Source organism: Peromyscus californicus, unplaced genomic scaffold (genome assembly GCF_007827085.1).
Source record: "Peromyscus californicus insignis strain IS unplaced genomic scaffold, ASM782708v3 Scaffold_3__1_contigs__length_106647218, whole genome shotgun sequence".
In the NCBI taxonomy this organism is placed as follows: domain Eukaryota; kingdom Metazoa; phylum Chordata; class Mammalia; order Rodentia; family Cricetidae; genus Peromyscus; species Peromyscus californicus.
In genome coordinates, this window is record NW_026294551.1 from 48,238,228 (window position 1) to 48,263,149 (window position 24,922).

At 56.3% G+C, this 24,922-nt stretch overlaps 2 protein-coding genes across 3 annotated transcripts in view; one reads left to right on the forward strand and one right to left on the reverse strand.

Moving 5' to 3' along the window:
- Sgsm2 (small G protein signaling modulator 2) overlaps positions 1-5,684 on the forward strand; it is a 41,187-nt gene extending 35,503 nt beyond the window's left edge. For both annotated transcript variants that reach the window (XM_052756059.1, XM_052756060.1), the window contains 6 exons: positions 88-212; positions 1,225-1,307; positions 1,464-1,573; positions 3,008-3,104; positions 3,731-3,898; positions 4,113-5,684. In XM_052756059.1, coding sequence (XP_052612019.1) covers positions 88-212; positions 1,225-1,307; positions 1,464-1,573; positions 3,008-3,104; positions 3,731-3,898; positions 4,113-4,201 — 672 coding nt within the window. In that variant the 3' untranslated portion in view covers positions 4,202-5,684. The remainder of the gene's footprint in view (positions 1-87; positions 213-1,224; positions 1,308-1,463; positions 1,574-3,007; positions 3,105-3,730; positions 3,899-4,112) is intronic.
- A 3,060-nt stretch (positions 5,685-8,744) lies between these two features.
- Positions 8,745-24,862, reverse strand: Mnt (MAX network transcriptional repressor). Its single transcript, XM_052756065.1, is given in 8 exon segments — positions 8,745-12,035; positions 12,226-12,418; positions 18,076-18,187; positions 18,342-18,383; positions 18,883-19,238; positions 19,240-19,308; positions 19,310-19,470; positions 24,449-24,862. Coding segments are annotated over 8 exon segments (1,803 nt in total). The 5' UTR covers positions 24,522-24,862; the 3' UTR covers positions 8,745-11,238.
- Positions 24,863-24,922: the final 60 nt, after the last annotated feature.

Consider the following 24,922-nt stretch of genomic DNA (forward strand, 5'->3'; position numbering starts at 1 on the left):
TTGGCTGGGTTTTCTTTGGGTACCACCTCTTGCCCATCCTAGGAGAGGCTGGCCAGCCTCACCTCTGAGGGACGCCCACTTTTCCAGATAGAATTACTGGACACCGTGGCCTTAAATCTGCACCGCATAGACAAGGATGTGCAGAGATGTGACCGAAACTACTGGTACTTCACGACCCCCAACCTCGAGAGGCTCAGAGACATCATGTGCAGGTGCCATTGGGGGCAGACTGTGGGAGATGTGGGGACCCAGTCCGGGCCACGATTTCACCTATGTACTGTCTCAGGTCTCCTTGCATCCTCTGTCTGGAACAGTTCCTGCAGCACTCCCACCCCACTGCATCCTCTGTCTGGAACAGTTCCTGCAGCACTCCCACCCCACCCCACTGCATCCTCTGTCTGGAGCACTGTCCCTGCAGCACCCCCACCCCACTGCATCCTCTGTCTGGAACAGTTCCTGCAGCACCCCCACACCACTGCATCCTCTGTCTGGAACAGTTCCTGCAGCACCCCCACACCACTGCATCCTCTGTCTGGAGCACTGTCCCTGCAGCACCCCCACCCCACTGCATCCTCTGTCTGGAGCACTGTCCCTGCAGCACCCCCCTCCCCACCCCACTGCATCCTCTGTCTGGAGCACTGTCCCTGCAGCACCCCCACCCCACTGCATCCTCTGTCTGGAACAGTTCCTGCAGCACCCCCACACCACTGCATCCTCTGTCTGGAACAGTTCCTGCAGCACCCCCACACCACTGCATCCTCTGTCTGGAGCACTGTCCCTGCAGCACCCCCACCCCACTGCATCCTCTGTCTGGAGCACTGTCCCTGCAGCACCCCCACCCCACTGCATCCTCTGTCTGGAACACTGTTCCTGCAGCACCCCCTCCCCACCCCACTGCATCCTCTGGAGCACTGTTCCCGCAGCACCCCCACACCACCCTGCATCCCAGGGGTCTTTCAGACACTCACCTGTTTTCACTCCCCTGCCCTTCACACCAAACTGTGGCGGCTTTCTGTTTCCCTCACCAAGTCCTCTACTGAAGTGCCTTGGGGACAAGGGTCATTGGTAGTTCCCTCTGCCTCACAGGGTAGAGCACAGTGAATGTTTTAGAATTGTGGAAAGAAAGGCTGACTCGTGAGGAACAGAATGTTTTAGGGGTCATGTCCATGCCAATGCCCAAGAAAAGAGAATGCCACAGTCACGGTGTCCCCCCTGGCATTTCAGCTACGTGTGGGAGCACCTGGATGTGGGCTATGTGCAGGGCATGTGTGACCTCCTGGCCCCTCTCCTGGTCGTCCTCGACAACGGTAAGGGATGGGGTGTGGGCTACCCAAAGTGGACCTGGGTTCAGAGTGACAAGATGGGAGGAAGGGGATGATGCCGAGGTGTAGGTGTGGGAATATCACCAGTCTACCCTGGTGTCTACCCTGGTGTCCCGGGGCCTCACTCCCATCTCATCGCAGACCAGCTGGCCTACAGCTGCTTCAGCCAACTCATGAAGAGGATGAGCCAGAACTTCCCCAATGGGGGTGCCATGGACACCCACTTTGCCAACATGCGTTCCCTCATCCAGGTGAGTACTGCAGCTGCCTGAGGGCTGGGCATGGCTAGACCTGCTCATCAGCCATGGGGAGGCTAGAGACGTCCTTTACAAAGAAGCTATTTCTCAGGGGCTGGCCTGGGCCTGGAACTTGCAGCAATCCGCCCACCTCTGCTTTGAGTGCTGGCATATTGGCATGCACCACAGCCATAGCTGAACGTCCTTCCTTTTAAAAACACTGCTGCCTGGTGCATGCTGTGTTCCCAGCACTTGGGAGGTGGAGGCAGGGAGGTCAAGGCCAGCTTGACTACAGCGAGTTTGAGACCAGCCTTGACTATCTGAGATGTCTTAAAATTAATTAAATTAGTTCACACACACACACACACACACACACACACACACACACACACACAAATGCGTGTATTAATAAAAGTAGCTGGGTATCACAATTCATGCCTAAAATCCCATCACTTGGGAGACTGAGGCAAGATCAGGATTGCTGTGAGTTGAAGGTGAGCCTAGGCTACAGAGTGAGAACCTGTCTCAAACAAAATTAAAAAATAAGGGCTGGAGAAATTCGTTAGCCAAGGAGCTGATTTGATTCCCAGGACTAATAATCTTCTTTTGTTTTTAAAGCCACACAGTGGCTTATGATCTCAGTGCTGGGAAGGGGGAGACAGGTGGATCCCTAGGCATTTCTGGCCAGACAACCTAGTCTACTTGAGTTCCAAGCCAGTGAAAGATCTTGTATCCAAAAGGTAACCAAGATAGGTGGCTAGCACCCGTGACATGACACCCGAGGCTGTCCCCTGGTCAGCACACACGCCCATGTTCACCCACAAACACTTGCAGGCACATATATACAAACCCTGAATTAATTAGTTGGGACTGGGGAGATGGCTCAGTGGTTAAGAGCACTCGCTGATCTTCTAGAGGACTCAGGTTCAATTCCCAGGACCCACATGGCAACTCACAACTGCCTGTAACTTCAGTTCCAGGGGATCCAACACCCTCACACAGACATAGATGCAGGCAAAACACCATTGTACATAAACTAAAATCATTTTTTAAAAAGAATTAATTTAAATGTTTAAAAATGAAGGCTCTAGTTCAGGTAAAATGCTGGCCTAGCACACGAAAAGCCCTGGGTTTCATCCCCAGCACCACACAGAAATACTGCTATCTATCTGTGTTAGAAACTGAGTAGCAGTGTGCACACATGCTTGTGCCTGTGTGTGCTGGTGAGAGGTGGGCTTGGTGATTAAATCAAATGCCCGGAAACTGAAGTAGCTGCTTAAAGAGTGCAGCTGGGAGCGGGGAGACGGAGGGACAGGTGGACATGGACAGTGGGACGCAGCTGCCAGTGGGTAGACATGGCAGTGCAGTGGAGTGGCCGGGGCACCCCTGGGTGGTGGGAGGGTGGCAGGGAAGCAGCTCTGGTCAGTATCTCTCCCTCTCCACCATGAGATCTTGGACTCGGAGCTGTTTGAGCTGATGCATCAAAATGGAGACTATACCCATTTCTACTTCTGTTACCGCTGGTTCCTGCTGGATTTTAAAAGAGGTAAGAAGTGGGTGGGTCTAGGCATCATGGCACATGCCTATAATCCCAGTACTCCAGAGGCTGCAACAGGAGGGTTATCAGGAGTTCAAGGCCAGCCAGTGTCAGCTACATAGCAAGACTGTCTTAAAAAAAAAAAAAAAAAAAAAGTAAGCTCATGGGACTGAGGTCAGGCAGATCATGGGGCTGAGGTCAGGCAGCAGGAGGGCCCTCTTCCCAAGTCAGTGGTCAGTGGCACTCTAATCACTGTGCACTGTACTGTGTGTGCTGCCCCTGCCCAGCTTCTGCTTTACTAAGGTGGTCTGGGCCCATGTTTCCTCACGCCTGGGAGGCATCTCCATCGCACAGGCAGAATGCTTCCTTTGTCACAGGTGATGGATGGCCTTTGGAACCTTGTTCAAACCACAGCTTCCCTGAGCACTAAAAGTGGGGAGTGCCACACAGTCTTTGGAAATAACCAAGAGCCAGGCAGGGTCTGGGTCTGGGGTAGGGGACAGAACAGCCGGTCTGGAGCCAGGCTCAGCCAGCTGCATGCAGTGGGGAGAATCCAGCTGCTGAAGCAGACTCCCATGTGTCTCCATCAAGCCTCGTGCTTGGGACGGTAAGTGCCAGCTCCTTACTGTCCCCAGAGTTGCTGTATGAGGACGTGTTTGCAGTGTGGGAGGTGATCTGGGCGGCCAGGCACATCTCATCAGAGCACTTTGTCCTGTTCATCGCCCTGGCCCTGGTGGAGGCCTACAGAGAGATTATCCGTGACAACAACATGGACTTCACTGACATCATCAAGTTCTTCAATGGTATGAGGCGATCCAGCCATCCTGGCTCCCCCACCCCCTCCCCCAGCAGGGCATGGAGGCCAGGTCCTGGACTGCACAGAGGTGGAGGGTTTTCAGGAATTCTAGGGTTCCTTCCCCATAGGCAGATGTCAAGAACATAGCAGGTAGAAACTAAGCAAGGTTAGTAGGCACAGGGCTCCTCGCAGCCTCTGCACAATTATCTGTGTCCCCCCAGAGCGGGCTGAACATCATGACGCCCAGGAGATCCTGCGAATTGCCCGGGACCTCGTCCACAAGGTGCAGATGCTCATGGACAACAAGTGAGAACTGCCACCAGGGGCTGCAGAGTGGAGAGCCCGGGAGCAGGCCCTGCATTCCAGCAGGGAGAGGCGGAGGTCACCATAGCCAGACTGCCTCACCCAAGTCAGTCCCCTGCCCCGACCCCTGTCAACCCTGCCCACTCAGCTGTGTGACCTAACAAAGTGACTGTGAGCCTGGGATGTGAGGATGGGCAGTGCTGGCCCTCCAGGGCAAGCAGGGTCAGGGTGCCTGCAGATCACAACTGGGTGGGAAGGGTTGGCCTCAGGGAGAGGGGCTGTCCTGAGGGACAGCTACCCAGTTTCCCTCTCAAACAACAGAACAGCCCCACTGCCACCTGCAGCCTCAGCCTGGACTGTTTTCCATATCTCTTCCAGCCAACCTGGGGCCATATAAGGTTAGTGGGGTCTACCGTGGCCTCAGCCTCATCTAGCAGGAGTTGCATGGGGCAAGGAGCTCTGTGCCATATCTCTCCTGAGACCTTTTGTTGTCTCAACTAGCTGCCTCTTCAGGCACGTGTCCTGGGGCCAGGAGACCTGGGCTGCCTTCCAGGCTCTCCTGAGACTTGGGAAGGCAGATGTGGGCCCTGGGTGAGAGCAGTCCACCTCAGCAGCACTGCCATAGTCTCTGGCCACCAGAGCGACCCCATGAGCTCCCCCCCCCCCCCACTGCAGTGCACCCACTCATGTCTGTACAGTGTCGCCCTCCACAGCCTGCCCTTGCATTATGCACTAGAGATCCCCAGGGCTGCGCGTAAATAGCACATTTACCCTCTGCGAGGTATGGAGGGCAGTGGGTGTGGTTGCTCTCCAGAGGGACCCCAGGGAGACTCTGTAGGAAAGCGAGCCTGTCACAGCCTGTTCCCAAGGACAGGCCTCTGAGCTTCAGGGTGCCCATTACCTGTTCCAGACATCTGTGAGTTCCCAGGACCAAGGGAGGTGGGATTGCCTGGGTATTCTCAGTTCATGCCAGCTCCACTTTCCACATGCTTCTCAGGGTGCTGAGAGGCCTGGAAACCCAGAAAGGCCCTTGGAGGAGTTTGCAGGGGTGTCACCAAAGGGACACCCCTTGACCCAAGGTCTAGACATGCTGCTTGTCAGTTTTGTCATGTCCGCCCCCCAAGCACATGCAAGCCAGGCCTGGAACCTGCCCAGAAGTCACCAAGGTCCACAGACTTCCTGCATTTGGAAAAGACGAGAAAGGGCCAGCCGCCGTCTGCATCTAGCACATGCCCTCCCTAGCCCCTGTACTGCACGGCCTGTGTGGGGCCAGCCCGTCCTTGCTGTTCATGATCCTTGGCCTCCACCAAGCATGGTGGCCAACGTGTGCCTGCCTTAGTGACTCTGGTTCTGTGAGGAGCAGTGTATGGGGTTTGGGGTTTATTTTTGTTTGTTGTTTGTTTTTTCATCTGGTTGGTCGGTTGATTTTGTTTTGCTCAGAAACTATACTCTTCAATATAATAGACCAATAAAATGCATTTGGCAATGCCTTGCAGCTCCGATGGCTACTTGTGGGACTGGCTGGACACAGAACACAAAAACATGTCCTTCCATGACCCAGCAGTAAGGAGTGACAGCTTCCAAAAAAAGCAAGAATGGGATAAGAGAACCAAAGTTCTTCCTAAAGAGGGGCCTCCACAGCGTGGGCTAGATAGAAAGTCAGTTACCCAGAATGCCACACACCTCACCCCAGAACCATGATCTTATCTCAGGTTGACCAGCAGAGCCTCCAGCCTGTAGTTGGGAATAAGTCTTTGGCCTCCCCATGTCCCCACCAGCCTCCCCACACCTCAGCCAGCTTAGCAGAGTGAGTAGACCTTACTGAGGGGTGACACGAGCCTCCAGCTCTCACAGCCCTCTGAGCACATCTCTGAGATGTCCGGCTCAGGCTGAGGGAAGTGGCTGGAGGGTGCAGCTCCTGTGGAGGCATGGAAAGGACCTCGTTAGAATCCTCTTGTCCTGCTTTTCCCTATCCCAGAGTGCTTCTGGTCCTGTCTTTAATAGCTCCCTATCTTTGAGCCCTGTGGTCTACTGTCAGCTCCTCAAAAGCTAAGGGTTCTAGTCCACAGCCCTAGCGATCTGGCCCCAGCCATGAAGACAACACAGGCTATGCAGGGCAGCGGTAGTGCACACCTTTAAACCTGTAATCTCAACACTCGGGAGGCAGAGGCAGGCGGATCTCTGTGAGTTCGAGGCCAGCCTGGTCTACAGAGCAAGATCCAGGACAGGCTCTAAAACTACACAGAGAAACCCTGTCTCGAAAAACAAAACAAAACAAAAAAAAACAACCAAAAAGCCACAGGCTAATGGCCAAAGGTTGCCAGGGAAAACTGAGACATGTGAAGCTTGTACAAGGGAACTTGATAAGCCTTCTGGGGAAACACCCCTCCCTCCCCAGCAGGTTCTGTGGCCTGGGTGATTGTTGAATCCTGCTATGACCACCTTCACCAAAGGCCTGGCAAACCAACCAGGGAGTGACCTGGTTGTTCCATACCCCACCCTCCCTGGTCCACTTAGACTGCTGGCTGGGCATGTAGACACTACAGGAGACTCCACGGCCCAAAGGGGTCTTTGGAGGGTTGAGCCAGCCTTCGGGTACATTGGGCTTCATGGACACAGCCTCGTTGGTGAGTAAAAGCAGGAGCTGTGAGTGTAAGGAATCAAGTGGCAGGCTTGCTGCTCATCCTGAAGACGCAGCCCCATGTGTCAGGTGATATTCCCAGGCCAGGGCCCGATTCTGTTCCCAGTACCCAGTACCCAAGTTCCCAGGCACACCACCAAGACCAGGAGAGCACTCTCAACTGTTAACCCTAACCCTAGCCTTCACCTGCTACACCAGTGGACAGAACGAAGCTCTTCTCGATGCCACCAGCAGAGAGCGCCCACACCTCGTGAGTTAGAAGGGCTGATGAGGCTGGCAGTGGGGGATTGGAACTGACATTTCTTAGCACTGGCCCCTCCAGAAAACAAGAATCTAGGTCATTTATGGCCAGCATTTTCTTCCTGAGGGTAAGGACCCCACACGTACACTTTCCTAGGAAGGAGACTGAGGGTCAGTTGTAACCAGGGAGAAGCCTGGCACAGCTACCTGCTCCTTGATCTTGTTCCCCACCACTTGCCTCCAAGACAGCTTTGTCTAAGGCTAACCTGAGATCCACTGCAATCTCATCCAGCTTCATAGAGTGGAATAAATTGTCAGGACCCAAGGTGGCTTTGGGAAGCTCATCACCATCTGTACCCAGGTCCTGGGGGTTAGCCTCTGCTATCTGTTCCCCACTCTATTCCCAAAGGCTAAGGGAAAATTTCCTGAGGTGAGTGAGCAGAACTCAGAATTGTAGTCCTAACCAACGAGGTGCAACTGTTGGACTTTAACAAGTCATTGGCCATTTCTAATTTGCTCAAAAGGACTAGCTCTTGCCTTTTTACTCCAATGGGCTGTTGAAGAATAAAACAAGATAATGTTTTGAAATTATGAAGTATACAGCCTTGTGTAAGCTTAAGGAAGACCTAGAACTGTAGTCTCAGAGCTTGAGGCATGGGGGGGAGGGTCACAATTGTGAGGCCAGATCCTTCCTAAAATTGTCTAGTGGCTGCTCCCCAAACATTTTGAGGTAGCCAGGCAGTTGTGGCACACGCCTTTAATCCCAGCACTCAGAGGCAGAGGCAGGTGAATCTCTACAAGTTCAAGGCCAGCCTGGTTTACAGAGGGAGTTCCAGGACAGCCAAGGCTACACAGAGAAACCCTGTCTGAGAAACAGATATCTCGGGGTAAGGGCAGACCATCCGCTGATGTTTTTGGTTGGTTGGTTTTCTAAGACAGGGTCTCTCTATGTATCCCTAGCTGGCCTGAACTTGCTTTGTAGACCAGGCTGGCTCAAACACAGAGACCCACTTGCCTTTGCCTCTGGTATACACCTCTAGTCCCTGCAGAGGCATGCACCACCACACCACACCCAGCCTGCTTTGTTAAGGGTGTGTGTGTGTGTGTGTTACACCTGCAAGTCTGTCTGTCTGTCCCTCATGTGTGCCTGATTCCCGCAGACGCCAGCAAAGGGCATCAGATACCCTGGAACTGGAGTTACAGTTTGAGTCACCATTGGGAGCTGTCACTCAAAGTTGGGTCCTCCAGAAGAGCAGCCAGTGCGAACTGCTGAGCCATCTTTCCAGCCCTTAACAAGCTGTTTAAAAAACTTTATTTACATTTATGTGACTGCTTATAGATACGTGCTGATGTCACATGCATGCAGGTGCCCATAGAGGCCACAAGAGGGAGTCAGAGCCCCTGGAACCGGAGCTACAGGCAGTTGTGAGTCACGTGATGGGGGTGTTGAGACCCACATGGGTTCCTCTGGAAGTGTAGCAAATGCTGTCTGCTAAACCACCTCTGGAACCTCATTTTAAATTAATTAAAAACCAGATTTTAATTACGTCACTCAGGCCACCACCCCATTTTCTTCATTCTCTTGCCTCAGCCTCCAGCTAATAGGTCCCTGTGAGCCTCTGCCTCTTGGAATGAAATGACCCAGATGCTGCAGGCTAGCAGCCCCATGTCAGGTTTCAGTGCAGATTTATTTCAGTTTTATATTTTATTCCAGGCAAGTGCTTATTACATGGATAGTATTCATGTCTCAATACCTAAAGTCTCAGAGCATGAACAGCCACTAGAATACAGTTCAATAGTAAAAATACAATATGTACAAAATTAGGGTTTTTGTAGTTTTTTTTTTTTTTTTTCCCACACAGCAGATGTACCCAAACACATAAAAATCTCTACAGTCTGGGGTCGCTACAATTCATATTTCAGGAAACAGAGACACAGTGACCGAGTCCTCACTGTAAACAAGGGCCACCTCTTTGGGGATTAGGAGTGGGACCCTGGGATTGGGGGAGAAGCAGCTGTTCCTAGAGAGAGGCTATGGTGACCCAGCTACCCTCCAGGCATTCTCTGCCCTTCTTTGGCCCCCAGGGAACCACTCTCCCCCCTTTTCCTCCCCGAGGTAAAGATCCCAGGCAGTGAGCCACTCCAAACAGCACAGGTAAAACACGCATGAGAGGTAAGGTGTGTGTGTGTGTATGTGTGTGTGTGTCCCAGGCTGGAAGGGATAGAAAGGGCAGGGCCAGGCGGTCCCACAGGGTGAGGACAGATGTGGTCCTAACAGCTCTCAAAGGGGAGATGCCCAAGAAAGGGCTGGGAGGTGGCTGCCCACTTGGGCACACAGCAGTCACAAACAACAAAAACAGCAACAACACCCATCATCACCAATCTGGACATCGTCATTCGGCACTAGATCTGGAGGAACCCCTGGTGGGGGGAGGGGGTGGATGATGAGGTATCTGTGCAGGCCTGCAGGCCAACACAATGGTGTGAGCTCTGGAACTGGCCTCAAGACACAGAGAGGGGGAAAAGGGGGTGGGGTGGGGGGCAAGTTCATCATGTGGTCTGACTGTGCCAGCACCGGACTCTGCTCTGTCACAACACAGAGCAGAGTGGAGGTGGCCCCCAGAGGCAGGGTGTGGGTAGAGGTGGCTGCAGCCACAGGAAGGCAGCCAGCTTGTGGGGTTAGGATTTCTGCGCTGGGATAGAGACCTGGTTCTAGCCACCATTCCCTACCCCAGGAGACATAATAAAGTGCCCTGGAGGTCTCCAGGGCCAGAAGGACCTGTGAGTTCTTAAGCATCTGAGGAGTCACTATTTCAAGGGAGAATGTATTCAAGACCTTCACTGGCCTCAGTGCCCTGCTCACATGTCATCTGAAGGACCCTGAGCCCTCCTTCTGGCCCCCCAACTTACCCCAGTGCAAACTTCACACCTAGGGACACTTGCTTCCTGCCCCACACTGAAAGGCCATTGGTGAGTGTCCAGTGGGGAGCTGAATGTGCACACTGAGTGTCTGACACAAGGCCACTTAGAATAAATATCCACTTAAAAAGAGAAGCCGAAGCGGCCTGCAAACGCAGAGGCAGGAGACACAGCATCCCTAAGCACAGGACCCCTCACTCTTCCCAGGCCTGACGAGCCTTGTCTCAGCCCAGCAAAGGCCCTTTCCACAGTGGACAGTGCAGCACCCACCAGGAAGGGGCCTCAAAATTGCCACTCAAAGCGGGAGATGGGAAAAGCCCCAGGATTTCAGCTCACTGATACCTCAGCAATGCAGCCTAGTTCCTGGAACCATTGCTGGTCCCTACTTCCCAAGCTGAAGGCAGTACCGAAACCCAGAGGCCTGGGGAAGCACTGGGCAGAGCAAGGAACCAGGACAGTGAGTGCCAGGTCCAAGGATGGAACCTCCCAGGCCTCGTGGGTGGGAGGCAAGACCGCCAGAGCCACCTCCCCAGCCCTAAGCTCAGCCTGCTCTTGAGAGGTCAGAAGCCCAGGGGCAGGCATGGAAAACTTGGCAACAGCCTACGTTTTGTTTATTGTTGGTTGAGACTCATTTTCAACAGTTCCCACTGTGACCAATCACAGTGACTCCAGGTGGATCAGAGCCCCAGGCCCAGGTATTCACCTGTCTCAGCCTGACTCCAGATCTTGGGATCTGTCAGCTGTCCTCAGAGCTGGGCCCCTCTCCACCCAGTCCTCACGTTTCTGGGGCTCTGTTTCCTATACAGAAGTCCCAGAGGACTCCGAGGCTGGGGAGGGAGGCCGGGAAGCTCAGCCACCTCACCAGACAATAGCAGCAGCAGCACAGGAAGGCAGACCGGGGAAGGAGAAGCCAGAGAACACAGCCACAGCGCAGACTTCGGGGTGGACAAGGTAGGGAGGCAGGAGTGGCACCAGGGCTGGCACCAGGCTGGGCAGGCAAGTACGTCCACCAAAGCGTCCTCATGTCTACCGAGTCCTAGTGCAGCAGGACAGCTTCCTACCTGCACCCAACTCCCTGGAGGGCCCCTCCCCTGGCTCAGAGTCTCTGCACCCCCTTCCCCTAGGAGGCCTGGGGGTGGTGTGGGTGGGGCGGGCCTGGCTGGAATGTGTGGAGCTGGTGGGTGGGAGAGGGGCAGTCAGGTCCCCCTTCCCTGCCCCCACTGGGGGCCTAAGTGGCCTCATCCTCAAGCCAGCTTGAGTGTGCTGACAGGAAAGGAGGGCATAGTGACCATAGTCACAGGGTTGAGCACTGTTTGGCCCACCAGCTGGGGGTGGTGTACCACCTGGGCCCCCACGGCTGGCTTTGCCATGACAGTGGCTGGAGGCCCCAGCCCGGCTGTGCCATTCACTTGCTGGTGTGAAAGGGTGTGGGCGATGTGGCTCACTGCCACAGGCTGGCTCACCGCCACAGGCTGTGGGTACAAGGGCAGCTGGGAGCCGAGGTGGGCCACATGGTTGAGGGTGGCAGGGTGCACTGTGATGTGGCCAATGGGGGGTGTGGCAGGTGCCAGCTGCACAGCAGGGCTGGGGGCGGAGGGGGCAATGTGGGCGATGTGCTTGCCCCCCGGGCCCTGCAGAACGTGGTTCACAGTCTGTATGACTGAGGCGTGGGTGGTGGCTGTATGGGCGATAACTGTGGAGCCGCCTCCAGCAGTGGCCACAAGATGGGCTGGAGCGGGCACTAGCGTCTGGGTCGGGGTGGCTGGTGGGGGAGGAGGGGCTGGCAGAGGGGTTTTTTGCTGTGGTGGTGGCTGCTGCTGCTGCTGCTGCTGCTGCGGCTGCGGCTGCGGCTGCACAGGGAGGTGGGCAGGAGGCAGGACCACTGGGTGGGGATGAGGGTGCGGGGGAGTAGGCAGAGGCGCAGAGGTGGTGCTGGGGGTTGGCAGGGTGGATTTCAGCAGCTCCAGCTGGGGACGATGGTTCAGCTTAGGTGGGCCTGCCCGGTCTTCCTCCATATCCTCGTCTATGTTGTCCTCGCCCTCTGTCAGGGAACACAGGGCAGGGAGCAGGTCAGAAGAGCTTGGGGAACAAGTGGCTGGAGGCAAAGGTGTCCTTGGAGGTCAGTATGCTGGAGCTGGGACAGATGGCCTCTTTTCTAGCAGGGAAAAACCTCAGGGAAGCTAAGGACAACATTTGAGGGTGACAGGACCAGCAGAGGGGTCGAGGCTCACCAGAGGCTGTGGAGGTGGAGGCTTGGTCATCCTCAGGCTGGCCTGTCTGCCGGAGCACACGGTCAATCTCCAGTACATCCATCCACTGGCTCAGCTCATGCTTGAGCTCTGCCAGGCGCTGCTGCGTGGCAATCTTCTCCCGTGCCAGCCGCTCCATCTCATGTTCATATTCTTTCTCCTTCCTCTTCAGGGACTGGGGACAGGGCAAGGGACAGCAGAGTGCCCTTAGCAGCAGCCACAGGCTCCACGGCCCTCAAAACTTCTGAACCAGTGGTTCTCAACTTTCCTAAGGCTGCAACCCTTTAATACAGTTTCTCATGTTGTGGTGACCCCCAACCATAAAATTATTTCATTGCTACTTCGTAACTGTAATTTTGCTCCTGTTATGAATTGAATCATACTGTAAATAGCTGATGTATGATCCCCAAAGGGATTGCGACCCACAGTGCTGTGGGATGTTCTGTATGGCAAATATGTTGCTCTGATTGGTCAATAAATAAAACACTGATTGGCCATTGGCTAGGCAGGAAGTGTAGACGGGACAAGGAGGAGAATAAAGCTGGGAAGTGGAAGGCTGAGTCAGAGAGACACTGCCAGCCACCACGATGAGAAACAGCATGTGAAGATGCCGGTAAGCCACGAGCCACGTGGCAAGGTATAGATTAATGGAAATGGATTAATTTAAGCTGTAAGAACAGTTAGCAAGAAGCCTGCCACGGCCATACAGTTTGTAAGCAATATAAGTCTCTGTGTTTACTTGGTCGGGTCTGATGGCTGTTGATGGCTGTGGGACTGGCAGGTGAGAGAGATTTGTTCTGACTGTGGGCCAGGCAGGAAAACTCTAGCTACACCACAGGTTAAGAACCACCATTCGCCGGGCGGTGGTGGCGCACGCCTTTAATCCCAGCACTCGGGAGGCAGAGCCAGGCGGATCTCTGTGAGTTCGAGGCCAGCCTGGGCTACCAAGCGAGTCCCAGGAAAGGCGCAAAGCTACAAGAGAAACCCTGTCTCGAAAAACCAAAAAAAAAAAAAAAAAAAAAAGAACCACCATTCTGCAGTGACCAAAGCAGCTGGGAGGCCACACCTGCCTCCTATTCCATCTCTCTGCCCAATGAGGACCAGCATCTGAGACACTGGGTGCCTAAGCAAGGTACCCATCAAAAGCTAGCACAGATCCAAGTCCCAGGGGACCCTTCTCCACACCACCCTGACGGGGTCCTCAGGGACTTCATAGTCTCACCCCATCTCACTCCCGCACAGCCTCTACCATCAATCATCTTACTCTGTTCACTCACTGAGGCTACAGTGACCCTCCTTGGTACCCTCCCGCAACGAACCGACACTCCTCTCCACCACCGTTCACCGGTGCCCTGCTACCTGGTCCCTGGAAGGTTTCTTGCTAGACTGACAGCACGGCTTCTATCACAGGCTTCTACCTGCCTGGCAGCAACGCTGGACCCGTTCCTCCCCCTGACCTCAGCGGCCCCTCAGCCACCCATGCTTCCTCTCCAGCTCGCAATTCACACTGCTCCCCACTCAGGAGCGGCCTACAACCCTCCAGACCTCAGAGGATATTAAACCTGAAAAACCTGTGCTGTGCCCTACTGGCCAACAATAAAGGATCTTGGGGAGTTCCACAGTACCCCAGGTGTGACTGCACACCTCTAGGGAGTTTTCACAAGGTCCAGACTCACCACAGATATCCCTGCTTCCCTCAGAACACAGGAGGGTCTTCCTTACCGACAATGCCTCTGCGATACTCAGCCCTGCCCCAGTCTGAAGCCTCACTCTGTCTCCTTTGCACACACAAAGGCCAGCTCATGCCCCAGTTTTCAGCTGCCTTCTAAAGTGAAGTGCCTCCGTGACCTTCAGACCCAGACATGTTGGCCCACCTCTTCTGTCTCCCAGCCTAGGAAGGTCAGCCCTGCTGTGTCCATCCGTCAAGGCAGGCACTCCTACCCTTGCTGACTCCAGAGTCCATTTCTCAACCTGCTTCTGAACATCTAACTCCAAAGCATGGGGTCACCCGCAGGTGCAGAGGCCACGGGCACTCCACACATCAGCTTGTCTCTAAACCCTGCCTTGCTGTTCGCACATGCATCCCCTGCCTTCACTCCCCGACCCCATGTGTGGGGGTTCTGTCTGTCTGTCTGTCTCAATGATACTTACTTGCAGGGGAGGGGACACACTGCTACAGTGCAAGTCAAGTCAGAAAACAACTTATAAGGGTTTTTCTCAACTTCGCTAATGTAGGTCCCAGCTGACATGCTTGGCTCCTTCACCCTGAGACACTTCACCAGCCCACCTCTGGTCTCTCGACTCCTAGACCACACCCAAGTCCCACTCTCCTCCACTATTCCTCCCCAGCCCAAGGCCTTGTCAGCATACCCCTCCTGCCTCAGTCTCTCCCAGTAAACCTACTGCGTATCTGAATGGAGTGTGTCACTAACAGAATGGAGTCTGTCCAATGGGGCTTCATTAGCCCTGGCTCACTGGACCACGGAATAACTGTTTCACCATCCATGGTCTCTGTCCAATTTGTGAGGGATTATAAGGGCTGTTTTACAGTCAGTTTACATCAGTGACCAGTAGTATGCTTACTCAGGCCGCCGAGGATCTGTAAGTCTGCCGCCCTCCTATCAGGGTGTCAGCCTCTACCCCACCTTTCCTCCGTCCAAGGGAACCCACAGACTCATGATCTAGCAGCAGCTCAGCAGCTTCTCCTGGCTGGGTACAGCCTCACATCCAACCCCCTTACCACTAGACCCCACTTCCCCACACTCCTCCAGTGGCCCCAAGCTCTGGACATTCCTTATGCTGTGAGCAAAAGCTTCACACTCTCAATGCCTGCAACACAAGGCCCAGAGCCATGCCATGCTGGCCTCGACATACCTGTCATTAGTTCCACACCACAGTCCCCCATGTACTACCCCGACTTCAATTTAACCTGCTTCTCCTATTTCTGCTAGAAACAGTAGGAAAGACCTTGTCTTTACCCTAACACACAAACACACATGGCACCTCTGTGTCCTCTCACCTGGCTCTGTCCCTGAGAGCTGCATATGACACCAGAGGAGGCCACATCAAGCACAGGCCCTGGGTGACTCAGTCCTCACTTGAACATTGAGACTGTTGGCTCGAAGCGCCATCCTCAACTCTATCCACTGCTTTCAGGGAGGCTAGACTCTGGGTCAGGGAGATAAAGCGTCAGGGGCCCAAACACCCCCTTTCCACGGAGTTCAGCCCACAGGCCTAGAGACCCCTGCAGAGCTCCCCGATCAACCGATAGTCCACACGGCTCCACTTCTGTTTCGTGGTGCTAGCAATTAAGTCCACAGCCGCAGGAGTGCTGGGCAAGTTCTCTTCTGAGCTAAAGCTCCCTGTCCACCGGGCTTTGTTTTAAGCCCACATATTTTAGGTGTCGATCTGGATACATGTCTATTCTTCTTGTCTCCGTCCACTTCACTGTGGCCTTCTTCAAGTCCTTCACTACCCCAAGCAACTTTGGAGACCACCTCGAGACTCTCCTCTAACACCCCCTGCCCTTAGACAAGGCTGTACTATGCAAGCCCAGCTGGCCTGGAACTCAGATCCGCCTGCCTCTCCCTCCAGAGTGCTGAGATTAAAGGCACGTGGCATCAGGCAGGCCTTCCTACAGACCTTCTCTTCTGAACACACTACCAAAGCCCTAGGTCCCTAAGGCCCCACTGCTCTCCCCAGAGCCAACTTTCAACCCTCTTCTAGTGCCTGTTGCCTCTCTGCAAGACAAGTCACCCTCCTACCATCTTGTACATTCAAGCATACCTCTCCCTCGTTCCTGCTGAAGAAACCACCACTCTGTCCTGTGCTTTGCCTCACTCACCTAGATGTAACTGTCCTGCAGGCTTCTGCAAATGTCCTTTCCCGAGCACTTTCCTAACGCCCCAAAACAGATCCCGCCACCCCTCAAGACACAGTCCTTGGAACGTTCACATTTAGGATCTGCTGCGGGTCCTACTATTCCAGGGCAAAACTCATCCCTTTTTCTTTGGTCTCTGGTCCTAAGAAGCAGACCCAGGGCATGACCAAAAACATTTAATGAAATAAATGGGTACCACACAAGGTTTCCACAATCTTTTTTGTTTGGTTTTTCAAGACAGGGTCTCTCTGTGTAACAGCCCTGGCTGTCCTGGAACTCACTTTGTAGACCAGGCTAGTCTCAAATTCACAATGATTCGCTTGCCTCTGCCTCTCAAGTGCTGGGATTAAAGGCATGAGCCACCACCCATCACCCCGCTGCGTTTCCAGAGTCTTGTGACTTCTGTTTCTGCTTCTATGACCAGCACCAAACAAGCATTCTCACGGGCAGCCTGGGGCCCCTCCCACTTCCTTGTCAGTTTAGGCCTGATTCTAAGGGAGCTTCCTTCAGCTGCTTCTATAGCAGCGAAGATATTTTCAAATCCACACATTATGCAAAGCTCCCTTCCCCAAGCACACATCTATAAAAAGACACTTGTCTTGCTCCAGCTCCTACTTCGCAGTCACAATCCTATTAATGTTTAGAGACCGCAAAATTTTTGCATAAATTTCAATCCTTCTACCATCTCTATGGTACTATTTTTTTCTACTTAGCGTCACCCCAAATGAGGAAACCGATACTCAAGGAAAATGTCACGGCGTAACGGCAGAGGTGTGCTAAGAGACAGCTTTGGTTAAAACAAGTGAATTACGCCCAAGCCCAAAGTCAGTAAAATTATCACGGAAATAAGCGACAGGACACTGCCCAGCCTGCGCCGGGCCCCTTGGCCCGCAAGCGAGGCCCCGCCCCTCCGGGGCACGCGCGCACCCACGCGGACCTGCCCGCTGCGTCACCGCGGGCGGCCGGCCCCGCCCCCAGCTGCCGGGAAGCTCCGGGAGGCGGGCAGGGAGGGCGGGCAGAAAGGCGCGCGCCTCGGCTGGCGGCTCAGAGGCGCGGCCTGGGGCCACGAGCCCCAGGTCCGGTTCCCTCCAGGTTGTGACCCAGCTACGGAAGCCCCGCTGGAGTACGGGCACCCCTCCCACGGAAGCTGTGATGCAGCCGCGCTCCCGCGAGCGTCCCGAGTGGGTGGACGGAAACCCCGATGCTCGCCCTGCCCGCCCCCCCCCCCGACCCCGTGCGCGCCGCCGCCGCCGCCGCCGCCGGGAGCGCTAGGTCCCTCCCATTCCCCAACGGTTTGGTCTCCCGCGCCGCCCAGCCTGGCCGCGCCCATCCCCCCACCGCCTCCCGGGCACGCGGAGCCCTACGCGGTTTCCAGGGCGACAGCAACTCCGCACTGCCGCGGAGGGCCGCCAGGGTCCGCGGGGAGAGGCGACATCACCAGCGGGGACCCCCCTGCCCAGCACTCGCGGGAAAGGAAAGAGTTAAGGCTCGGGGGCCCCGCGCGCGGTCACCCCGGCAGCCTCAGTGCCCCACCCCGCCCGTAGTCCTGGGCGCTGCCAGGTGCACGCAGACACCACGTCCCTCCCGATTCATTCCCGCCCCCCCGCAACTAGGGACTGCCCTTGGCCCGAGTCTGGGTCTCGCCCGGGCACTGCAGGTTGGGAGGTGCCGGGCCCGCTGCGCGCCCTGGCTACCCGCGGGCTGAGCAGACGCGGTGCGCGGGGGAGGGGAAGGCCGAAAAGTGCACCGCCGCCGCCGCCGCCGCCCTCTCGCGCAGGCGCCCTCCCGCCCGCCCCCTCCCGGGCTGGGAGCCCCGCTGACGTCAGCCGGGCCATGTGCTCAGCGCCCGCGTGGAGGCGGGCGGGGGAGCCTGCCGGCAGCAGGAGGAAACTGGCGCTGTGGCCGCCGTCACGGCGGCGGCATCGCCCCAGCCCTGCCTCCCTCCCACATACCTGGATGTACCGCAGCGCCGTCCGCAGCACGCTCAGATTCGACGTCTTCTTGTCATCCACGTTGGGGATGTTGCGCTTCAGGGTCTCGAAACATTCCTTCAGATGGGCCCTCCTGGGGAAAAGGGGTGAACGCTGGTCAGCCAGCGCCGGAGGGCACAGGGGCAGGAGGCAGGGGCAAACACCACAGAAGCTCTGGGGGGAACCCGAGGGTGGGTGAGTCCGGGAGGGGCGGGCCCAGAGTCACACTCCCAAGTGTGCACACACACCTGTTTTTCTCCAATTTGTTGTGGACTTCTCTGGTTCCGATCCTGAAACCCAGACAAATAGGAGGCTCAGGGAGGAAGGCCCCAAATCCGGCCTTCCGGACCCACACCACCCATACCCACACTGACCAGGTGTCTTAGGCTCTTTTGTCCCCGACATTCTCTCTATAAATTGGAAGTGTTGGCCCTGTGCTGGGCCCATTCACCTCCTGGAGGGGGCCTCTATGATCAAAACCTACGGCCCCTGGAACTCTGCATCCCACTGGTCCAACTAAGACAGAAGGGATCCTGGAGGGGTTCTAGAATCTACCTCCGGCAATGGCCTGGAAAAGCCTGCTGTGGTCTCCCGTGTTGCCGCGGGTCTGACAACACAGCTAAGAACAACCATCAGCAGGATAGTGCTTTATTATGAGAGGTATTTAAGTGGCACAGTGGCACAGGACATTCCCCAAAGGGCTAGCTGGCCAGGGTAGCTTCTCTTGCACTCCCAGCCCATGATGGACAGTCTCCCATCCAACCGGCCCCTCTGCCGCGCCCCACTCACCCCCCAGGCCTCTTCTTTTGTTCACTGGATTTGGCTTCTTCAGCTGGTGCCAACTTCAGGGTCCCAAGCGTGGGCGGGGGTGGCTGCTGGGGAGCCAGCTGAGGCTGGACTCCAGGGTGTGGCGCAATGGTCAGGATGGGCGTAGGGAGGGGCTGCAAAGGCTTGGGGCTGCCAGTCGGTGCAACTGTGGTCTTCGGATCGGGCAGTAGGGGGGCAGGGGTGGGCACCTGTGGTCTGGGGGGCAGGGGGGCTGGCTCCTTAATGCTGAGTCCAGGGGTGCTGACCAGGGCAGGCTGCCGAGGTGCCAGGGGTAGAGGCTGGGCTGCCGGGGGTAGAGGTGGAGGCGGGGGGTAGGGACTGTGGGGAGTTGGTCACTACAGGAATAGGAATGACGGTCAGCGGAGTAGGGGCGGGAAGCGGCGGCGGGTGGCGCGGGTGGTGGTGCCGGTGGCGACAAGGGTAGCGGTGGAGCCTCGATGCGGGGTTCCTCCACAGGCAGGGCATGGGCCAACCTGGCCAGGCTACTTGCCCTCTTCTGCTCCTGCTCTCTCTCCCGTTCCCGCTCCAGACGAAGGCGCTCCTGCTCCTCTATGCAGAGAGAACACACCGGGTCTTAGCGGAGCCCAGGGTCCTAGGCCCCCATCTAAACCTGTCCTCCAACCCTAACTTCGTCCCAGTCGGGGCTCAGTGACATCCTGCCCGGCCTGAGACACCAGACACAGCAAGGCAGCACTAACAGACACAAGCCTGGTCCCTGACCCTGGGGACCTCACGTCCTGGGGCGGGGAGTGGGACAGAAAAGGAATAGGGGTACCAGGCTGGCTGCCGGGAAGACAGGGGTTCATGAATGGGATGTTGGGGGCCCAGCAACCTAGAGCTGGATGTGGAACTAGATAGGTGACCAACAGGAGTATCCAGAAGGGCATAAGGCTAAGGTGTGCACAGGGATGGATGAGGTCTGAGCTGGCAACAGGCCAGACCACCACAGGAGCATGGAGAGGCCTTCCACAGAATTTACCCAGCACCAGTTAGAGAGCGGGCAGTACCTCGGTTTCACAAACAACGAGCAGAGAGACAAAAGGATTTGTTGAGTTACACATAGGTGTCCTCTCACATTCACACTCCAGTTCTCACAAGAGCCCCAGGTTACAGGGCAAACACCTCACATTTACTTCATGAGAACATGGCCTGCTCAGCCAAAGGCCCCAACTTTTCCTCAGAGAGCAGTGAGTTCCGCTGTTCTCCCAACATGTTAGGACCCATTTCTCTCAGGCCAGGCTGTCCCTTGTCCGGGACCACTTACAGCAGGAACAGCACAGTTTAGACAGCGGGAGGCAGGCAGAAAGGAAGACCAGCCAGGTAAAGGCAGCAGAGGTCGAGCAGGGCCACTGAACTCAGGCAACCTTCATGACCGTATCCCTCAGCATCTCTAGTGAAAATGAGACCCACTCAAGAGCGGGACGGAAATGGGACCGGAGCTCTCCAGGAACCGGCTTCTCGCAGGCCCCACCCTTAGGTTCCCAAGCCATGGCTTCTGTACAGGGCTGGGTCACCATCTCCCAGGTAAGGGAAGGAGCCCAGACCCTTCTTCTGCTTGTGGTGTTCAAAACTGTTGACAACAGAGGGTGGACACACCCTGGACAGGATCATGTGATGTGGGGCTGGAGCTAACGCCTCCCTAGGAAGGAGGGGCACAGTCCCCCTCAGGTCTTCGAAACTAGACCCCATGGTCTTCTGGGCTTGGAACAGTGTAAGGAGCGGGCCCCACCTCCAGCCCCACAAGACAAGGAAGGAGCTGAGGAGGAAGCTGAGGGAGGAAGTGTTTGGAAGGAATCATAAACTGTTTCCCAGCAGCCAGAGTTCAGGCCTCTTCCCATCTCCCCTGCCCTTCAGGAAGGGCAGGACAGGCTTACTCCAATGAGGAGGCCTTGCTCACCCGGGCGTCTCTCTGTCAGCGCTTGACTTAGGTTACTGCAGCTCCCCACAAACCACAGTAGCAAAGAAGCCTGTGCAGTTCCAACTTCAGGGCCCTTCTCTGGCTGGGCCTGTGGGCCCGGAACAGATCTGGCCCACACACTTTAAACTCAGGCCTAATAAAGCTCCTTTGGTCCAGTTTTTCTTGTTTTTTTTTTCTTTCTTTATTTTGTGTTAGTGAGGGTACACACAGGTCAGAGGACCACTCTCGGGTTCTGTCTCTCCTCCCACCGTGGGTTCCTAGGATCGACCTCAGTCAGGCTTTCTCTGACACTGCTTGCTCACTGGCCTGGGGACAAGTGTTTTAAGTCACCATAGGTGGAGGGGTCCAAAGACAGGTACTAGACTGGACCCCTTTAAATACAGTTAAGTCTGTATTTAAAGCTCCTCTAGGAGACAGCAACCACCCTCCCCTCCCCCATCTCTTCCAGAGCTACCATGAAGACATGCTTCCCAGATACCAGGAAGGACTCACTGAATGAGGCTCTACCACACCCAGCATTGTCAAGCCTAACCGGACAGCAGAGGCTGCTCCACGACCACACCAGCCCCCTAGAGCTTCCCGCCCCTGGTTCTGACTCCTTTCCTACCCACAGGGTCCCCTCCCCGTGCACTGGTGGTTCTGGGGCCTCCTGGACGGACAACCCATGCTTAGGCCATCTTACGGAATGTTCTGACCCACAGGTGTCCTCACACACATGCACACCACACCGACCTCCTCCAGGCTCCACCCAGACACTGACCCCAGTGAAGTTAGCAAGACCCTCCGGGCTGGGAGAGCACAGGCCTCATGCTGCCTACAACCTTGCTAAGCTACTGCAGCCTCATGTGTACAGGACTTCTCCCCTTCTGAATGCTACCAGAGCTTGGCACAGAAGGCAGGCTCAGAGCAGGGCAGGTGCCGGGCACCTCTGCACACACCAGCCAACTCCCTCCCATCAAGGTAGGAGACCATTTCAAGTCATCTTCACAAATGCTGGCAAAGGCCAGCTAAGTCCTCCTCCGGGCACCAGCATGGCCTTGCCCTTCCCCCTCTTCTCCCTCACAACTGCTTACATGTGCAGCACATCCTTAGGTTGTCATGTGAGCAAACTGGTCTGCAAGGCTTGACCTTGCCTTGTAGATGGAAACGGAGAGGATAAGAGAATCCCTGCTCAGAGTTGGTTATCTGAAGTAAATACCTCAGTATGGGCAGTTCTGGCCGGCATGCTGGTGTCAACTACAGGGGTCTTAACCTGTGGGAACCAAATCTGGCCTTCTCTGTACTTGAGGCAGACTGGGCTTCCCAGTACCCACCCGTCTTCTAAGGCTCTGTGATCCAATATCAAGCAGCTGAGGCTTGGGAGCCGAACTCTGCTTCTCCCCAGAGCTCCATCCTCGGCGGGAAGAGAAGGGCTGTGCAATTCCCTAAGAGGGCTTTCCCTAGGTTCCTCTGCAGAGCTGTACCCACCAGCCCCCTCCACCTGACCGGTCAGAACAAGTGTGAACACAAACACACACACACACACACACACACCCCTTCTCCCTGTTCTAGATACCTAGGAAGGCTAATGTGAAATAAGAGTTCCCTAGGGTCGACAGGAGGGTCAATCCTGTTCACCTCTCTCAGACTGCCTGGTCCACAGTGGGATATAATGGGTCCTCATGAACTGCACTGTGTTGATGGTAGCGGCGGGTGACTCGTTCTCTCCAAACTCTTCAGTTCGCCCCCTCCCCACATCCGCCGCTGAAACCACACACTTGTCATTCTGGTTAACCACCAGCACTGTCCATTGCTTGACCCTGCTCTGGGCCCAAAACACAAGGGGGAGGGGCACGAGGGTGGGTACCCCAGACCATCTGTCCTGCACAAACCTAAGCCCTGGTCTTGCACGACTCCAGTGACTCCTGACCTTGAGAGGCGGGTCGCTCTGACTAGGCCCGCGGACCTGCGGCTCCTCCGCCCCTCGCCGGCTACCACTCCTCCCGCCCTACCAAGCGGAACAAGCCGCGGGCGCGCGCGCGCGCGAGCACACACACAACACACACACTACTACCTCCTGCATGACTCATCATTGAAGCAACAATAGGCAGAGAGAAAGGAAAGGAGGGCGAAGAACTCTCCACCACAACACTGCCGACTGAAGGGTTCTGACGGAGGGCAGGGGGACCAGGAACCCCTGGGAACTGCACATATCGCAGAACGGAGGCCCTCGCAAGCGCCTGGGAAGCTAAGGTCTTTTCCCTTCAGCCTCTATTTCAGCAGCACTCGAAGGCTAAGGACCACAGCCAAAAGGGGTGGGGGGGCCGGATCATAAAACCTTCGTCTATCCTCTCTGAGGGCAAGCCAAAGTTTGCCCTTCTCAACCTGACTTACTCCAATGTGGCCGGGGTGTTGCCAGGAGGGCTCGGGGATACCGTTAGTGGGTCAGGGAGAAGATGTTAGTTGTAGATGTCACCCTGAGATTCTGAGGGTTTCCCTCACTACAGGATCAAAAACAGGAGGATCCAGCAGGAGCCAAGGTGAACGTAGCTCCTCCTACCCAGGGCAAAGGCTCTCCCTGGGAGATGGCCAGCAACCCGAGCCCGAGCCCAACCCGACTCAAGGCCCCACGCCAGCCCCGCCCAGGCCCCGCCCCCGGGCAAGCGCCAGGCGGCGAGGAGGGGCCGGGCCGCTCAGTCCCCAGCGGGAGTGTCCCCCGTGCACGTGGTCGGGGGCGGGACCTGCCGACGTCACCACTCCGTGTAACCAACGGGCTTGGGACGCAGGCACACGCAACATTCCAGCCAAGAGCGGGTTTGAAACGCGCAGACACGCCACATTCCACACCGGCTAAAGCAGGGCAAGGCAGGGGGGCCTGGGGGCTGCCCCCAGCGACCCGCGGGACACTCACATGCACCCAATCAGCGCAGCTTTCAGCCAAACCTAGACGTGCGACCCAGCCCAGCTCTGGGAGGCGGGGTCAGGCGGGGCTGGCCAAGATCATAAGACACGCGATGTCATTTCATTCTGCAAAGGCCGCCTCCGCCCGAAGCAGCGCGTAGATCTGCCGGGAGCGTTTCCCGCACCCTCCTGCCGGGGCCAGGGAATCCGGAGAGCTGCTCCGCGTAGAGTATTCCCCACCCCCACCCAGTTACGCACACGCCCCCTCGTGTGCTGTACAAACACCCGTGTACACGTCCGTTCACCCGCTCTCTCCCGGCTCCGATCACACATCTTGATGCACACACGCACGCACACGCGGGTCTGCCACCCCCACACATCAACATCCCTCTCCCCATCCCCCGGTTCACACATCCTCAATGGTATCCAGGGCGCTGCCCGCCCACACCTAAGGAGCCCCCCACTGAAGGTGTACCGGGGGGTGCCAGGCAGCTAGGGTGGCACCCGCAGAAGCTGGGTCCCTCTTTGCATGTTAATGGATTCATTAATTATTTTCACTGCTCGCATCACTCCTTCGGGACGGCAGCTCTTGCGGGGAGCCCGTGCTCTACCCGGCTTTTTAGGTCGCGCCGTAGAGGGACCTGCCTGCTATTTCCAGTGGGTTTGGGGATCGGGGTCACTGGCCTCCCCTTTTGCCCAGTGCCCCAGGGGCCCAGCCGGGCCGCTCACCACGTGCTCTCTGTTGTTGCTGCGCTTGCCATTCCAGGAAGCGGGCCGCCTCCAGTAGCGTCTCTATGCTCATCGCGCCGAGAGCAGCCGGGGGCGCGCCGGGGCCGAGGCTGCCGCCCGCGAGCCAAGCACAGGTCAGGCTGGCGGGCCGGCAGGAGGGAGGGATCACCTCCGGGGGGCGACAGGGCTGGGCGGCGCAGCGCACTCCTCAGAAAAGAACGGGGGAGCACGGGGAGAAAAATCAATGTCTTCCAAAATATTTGCAAAATAGGAATTTGCAAATTAAAACAATTTTGATGCAAAAAACAAAAAAGGCGGCACTGCCTTCTTCCTTCCTTCTTCCTCTTCCTCCCTTCCGATGCCTCCCGCCCCGCGGCCCCCGGAGTCCCGCCGACAAGAAAGGGCTTTGCAACAAGATGGCGAGGAGGCACCGACACACACAACAAGGGAAGGAGCCGCGCTGCCCCCGGCCGC